This window comes from Diadema antillarum, unplaced genomic scaffold (assembly GCF_040938485.1).
Source record: "Diadema antillarum isolate AM-2024a unplaced genomic scaffold, OU_Dant_1.0 seq00001121_RagTag, whole genome shotgun sequence".
In the NCBI taxonomy this organism is placed as follows: Eukaryota; Metazoa; Echinodermata; class Echinoidea; order Diadematoida; family Diadematidae; genus Diadema; species Diadema antillarum.
The window spans coordinates 1,436,601-1,441,842 of NW_027271935.1; the positions used below are offsets into that span (position 1 = coordinate 1,436,601).

At 43.2% G+C, this 5,242-nt stretch overlaps 1 protein-coding gene across 1 annotated transcript; it reads left to right on the forward strand.

The window, feature by feature from the left end:
* Positions 1-384: 384 nt before the first annotated feature.
* LOC139743904 (uncharacterized) lies at positions 385-5,242 on the forward strand. The gene is made up of 4 exons (XM_071654369.1): positions 385-631; positions 1,341-2,070; positions 2,846-3,070; positions 3,974-5,242. The coding sequence occupies exons 1-4, from the start codon at positions 420-422 to the stop codon at positions 5,240-5,242; spliced, it is 2,436 nt and encodes an 811-aa protein (XP_071510470.1). The 5' UTR covers positions 385-419.

Genomic DNA, 5,242 nt, shown 5'->3' on the forward strand with positions numbered 1-5,242 from the left:
TGATTAAATTTACATTGAATAAATTTATGACAGTGCAGTGCCGTGTAAACAATCGACAATAACATGTCCTCACAAGATACAGAGTTGTCCTAACACTAACAGCCTTATGGAGAAAGAACTGCTGACAAGAATGTGTCTATTTCTCTCAGTATTGACTCAATACACATTGGTCTGTCCTCATCAATTGTTTAACTATTCTAAACACAGTTAGTTTGAAGGTGTGGTATTTAGACTAGAGTACTCTGCAGTTAGTTATCCACAGTAAGATGCAGTTGTATTTCAGGTCAGGCATGGTCTTGTCAAGTGACTGTTATTTCAAACTTTCCATTTTTCTTGTCTCGCAGGAAAGAAGCATGATGCTCTTGAGATGCCATAAGTATTTAATTCAAGTTGAGCACTCATCATGAGATTGTTCAGCGATGGCATTCTACATCAAGCCTCCAGGGGGAACAAGCTCACTGGAAAAGATGCGACTGTACACCTCCAGACGGATGAGCTTTCTTGGGGAAGTGCTGTCATGTGCAGATGCAAAGGATTTCCAACTTCTCCTGGAGAAAGGATCAACTGCCATTGACTCGGACTGTCTCATTGAGGGATCTCGGAAGGACCGCACATCTCATTTTCTGCTCAGGCAAGTCATGCAGGAGAAAGTCAGGATGTAGAAATCACCATTAAAGAGTAAAAAAAAAAGAAGAGAGAATAAGAAAGAGACAGTGGAGGAATTGAATGGAGGGATATAAGAGGAGAGCATTGTTGGAATTAAATTGTTCAGCTCACTTTCAGTTCAATTTTTATGTTATCTTTTAGTCACTGTTAGTAGCTTGATTTGGCTGTGGATGCATAGAGACTAGGATATCCTGAGTTTAGTAAGTTAAATGATATGTTGTAATGCTTCCAATGAGAATGAAAGTAATTATTCAGTTTGGTATGATATTCTTTGCATGTGTTGGATCCTTGGACAGTCATGGGGCAAGGATGTAATCCAATATAATACAAAATGTCTTTTTCTGTTGATGCAAAATTTGAGTTTGTGACTGTAGCAGCTTAGAGTATGACTTGTTTACATTGCAGTGGGTCCTTAGCACATGGCATGATACTGTAGCTTCTTGAGGTGTTAGGTGACATTGCACTGTTCACTGTACCTCTTTTTATGGCCTTACAGACTGTCATTGTTTTATTTTGGGTTTTTTTGAGGGGAAGGGATGGTGTCTGCTTATTTCTTTCCAGTAGTTATCATGTGACAAGAGATAGCTGTTTGAAATCGATGGTACCTGGTTAAAAATTGTGTGAAGGCACAAACTAAATTATCGTGAATGTGATGTGTTGTGCTCTCCATGTAGGTTGATCTGTAGCTGTGATGCAGAAGCCTCTGCGTTCTTCATCAGATCTGAAACTGAACTCTTCTGCCATCGATTTGCCAGCATGAATTCAGCCGAACTCACCACTCTACTCAGCTCCACTTACCGCTTCTTGTCCAAAATCAAGACACAGCAGGCATGCCGTGACACCACATCTCCGAGTAGGGGCAGGGCTGAAACATCAGTGGCAGTGTCTGTCACCTCTAGGGCCCACAGGAAGTACTCTGATGCCCTGAACAACCTCCATGATGTTCTTGGCAGAACGCTTCAAGCCAAGGGGTCCTGGCATGAAGTGATTCAGTGCTATATGGAATACTCACACGACACCTTCGGCATCCCGTTTCAGCATGCCGCATGCCTCGTGGCATCTCGCCAGGTCAAGCTGGAGCGGGGCACCGCCCTCGTGCCCTTTTCCAATCTCCACGTCGTCATGGCAACCTTGTTTGAGGACATCGTGAGGAAGGGCGTGGCTATCGCCAGTATCCATTCCCAGAAGCACCTCCTGGAAGATGACCGCGTGCAGAGCTTGTACAGAGATGTCAGAGCTAGGTTCTTCAGGATGCCAATGGGGACTGGAAGCAGTCTGTCCACTTCATCCCGAGGCAGCATCCAAGGAAGCCAGCTGGACCAACTCCATCATTTCTTTCCCCCCTGCATGAGGCATCTCCACAGAATGCTGAGGAAGAAGCATCGCCTCCGCCACTTTTCTCGGGTAAAGTGATGAATGTATCAAAAGAAATGTAACTTGCTGCTTTTCCCTTGAAACTGGCCAACTGTATGGTATTATTGTTAATTGACAATTGCTGTTCTAATACAGTAAAGGTACCATGAGTTTGAAAGTGTATCAAACAAAGAGATGATGAAATATGGTCACAACTGGCATAGGCTCTCCTTTGTTCTTCTTTTCACCATTTAGATATTTATTTTGTAGCAATTGAATGTGTGTAAGTGTGTTGTGTTTTCTGTGATTAAATGAAAACTCATAAGACATACTGTAGGTTTAATAGTGTTTGCAGCCTTACAGTATTTCATAACAATATACATGTACACTGTAATAATGTTTTCCCATACATTTTTAGCAATTACTGCATCATTGGTATAGATATTCCTTTATGATATAATGCAGTAACTTAGTATTACTACTAGAGTTTTAGTGTTTCCTTTTATTTTTTTTTAATGAAGCACTGAGATGAAATTCGTGAGTACACAATGTATTGTGTATTAACCCGTTGAGGATGGACTGATTTTGCTACAACACGCATTTCCCATAGACCTCTGCCCGAGTATACTCGGGACTCGTCCTCAACGGGTTAAAAGAGACTTCATTCGTCTTTTTGCTCCAGCTTGTTATGGTGAGTGTAATAGAGTATGCCACTGTATTGTGGACATTGACTTTGGGGACACTGTCATAATCTTCATATTTTTCCAGGGTTTCAGTAAAATTTGTTTTCTTGTTTCAATGTGTGCATTTTTTATCTCCCATGTAGGTCCAATACACACTTTTCCTCAAAGAAATTGGACTTCCCGTTGATGATGCCATCCAGCTCTGGAGGTCAGAATATAGCCAGCCATCCGGTTGCCATGGTAGTACAGGAGGATGCCAGCACTCCTGGGCCAGAGACTGGAAGAGGTACACCTACAACATCAGGCACCTGTATGGTCTGGAAGGTTCAAGGACAAACTACAGAGCTCACAGCTGCAGATCTATTCAGGTATGGGGCTCTCGTGGGACGTGTGTGAGTGAACACAGATTCACAATATGAAATAAACAAGAACAAAGAAACAAAGATATTTGATGCTCACCCACCAGATTCCCTGTTATATATTGTCTGTACCTTGTATTGGACAGACAACTACAGGCAAACCTGTCAAGAATGACCGCACGTGGGAAACACATACCGTAGTCGGTATAAGGAGGTGGTTGTTACGGACAAGTTCACTGTTGTAGCCTTTGTGATGAGAGACAATTTTGCCGTCCCATATGCATATGATTACACCTAGATATACAATGTATATACTGCAATGTAGATTGCGTAATAGCTAATGGCCTTGCCATTGCAAAAAATCACCTGTTGCTTTAGCTGTAAGCAAGTTTTGGTAACAGTTTATTTTGTTTAATGCAATTTCCAACAATGCTCTAGTAAGCTGGATGCGCTGATTTCATACACTGCTCCGCAGTCATGTGAACCTTTCGATAGTGTAGTTGAAACCAAATCTGTGATTGTGGGTTGCATTAGGCAGAGAGGTGCTGTGCACAGGTTCCAGGGTACAGTGTACAAGTTTTCTTTGGAGGGATATCCATGTGGACATAGGTAAGTGGTTGTTGATAGACAAAGTGGTTGCTACCGTAAGTTTGAGTGTATGTTTGTATGAACAGGTAAGCTATTAGATGTAATCTGTTCTAAGTCTCTCCTTTGCTCTTGTAAATGAAAATTAATGAGAAAAATGGAACAGCTGAACTGTAGTGTTACCTTATGAATCTCTAGTGAAACCTTGACTTGTATATTTATATTAATACTCAGATTTGTTATTTGTGATTCTAATAATATTTTAGAGTTCAAGTAAACACCAATCTGGCTCCTATGTTTGTGCACATTGCTCTAATCCTGCAACAGGGAATGCAACTTGGTTACGGGGAGGAAGGAGGATGCCCGCTGAAACATTTTGACGACGCCAGCATCCAGCAGATCGTGGACTTGGAGGATCTGGCTGGGTCGCAGAGGGACCAGGTCCTACATGAAAGAAAGAGAGGATGCTTCCAAAGAGCTTGCGCCAAGATCTTCTGCCACAGAATTGATAGGGCAAACGAGAGACACAGTGATGTGGAGGATGGCGATTGTAAGCAAAAGGGGGTTTCACTGGAGACTGGTTCCCCACATGGTCCTTGTGGGGCTGGATTTTGCTCAAGTACAGATCTTCCTGGCAGGGGGATCTCCCGTGAGGTTTACACAAGGGCGATAAAAGTCGAAGGTTGCCATACTCACGCAACAGCTGGAGAAAAGATTGGGCATCAGTTTCGGTGCAGTGTAGGAAGGAAAATTCCCTGTGCGTGTTTGACAGATGGCAAGCACAGTGTCACTGAACTGTGTGACAGAAGTTTGCATGAGGAGCTCTGCAATGGCAACAAGCTCACTTCAGACAGGATCTCCATGCTGCATGACAAACATTCAGCAAGTGACAGGATCTGTCCTGAGAGTGAATATTTGCAGTCAATGTTCACCCGTAGTGGCAACAACAATAACAACAATGACAAGAATAATTGTGAAGCAGCTGACCACATATTGAAGAGGGAACGTTCAGTTTCAAATCAAGGATGCACAAAATTCCCACGATTAGATATACCTCCAGTCGAGAAGGTTGAGGAAGGGACCCTCGCATCCAGCGTAAAACCAACTATACAACAACATGATTCTTCAACGACAATAGAGCGGCACAAGTTGATGACTGAGAGAACAGATGAGTCAAAAGTGAAAGTGCGTCCATACTGTGAGAGGCAAACTAGGTCACCCAGAAATCTGGAACCCTGTACACAGTTTGCCTCTGAAGATAAAAGGAATGGTGCCCGGCAAGCACGCAGTAAGTCCCACTTAAGTCTTGATGGAATTGTGAGGGCAGGGAGAGATAGGAAAGAAACATGCGATCATGGAACGGAAGTGACGGTACCGGGAGACCAGGGCAGAGTGGCAGTTTGCCTCGACCGATGTGAAAGCAACCTCCCTTTGAACTCTGGAAGTTGCAGTGAGCACTGCTCTTCAACCTGTCACGACAGGGCTGGTACCCCTCCCATTTCCAAAGAGGGCAGATGGGATAACGTGAATCCCAGCATCATAAGGCCCTCTGACTTTTACTTTGGCCTCATCAAGATGACAAATGGCATTACGTGA

What these genes read in the sequence shown, in the direction of transcription:
- LOC139743904 (XM_071654369.1), top strand. Translation starts at nt 420, where the DNA reads ATGGCATTCTACATCAAGCCTCCAGGGGGAACAAGCTCACTGGAAAAG. An exon ending in ACATCTCATTTTCTGCTCAG is followed by an intron (nt 632 to 1,340) that starts GCAAGTCATGCA and finishes CTCTCCATGTAG; the next exon opens with GTTGATCTGTAGCTGTGATG. An exon ending in ACAGCTGCAGATCTATTCAG is followed by an intron (nt 3,071 to 3,973) that starts GTATGGGGCTCT and finishes ATCCTGCAACAG; the next exon opens with GGAATGCAACTTGGTTACGG.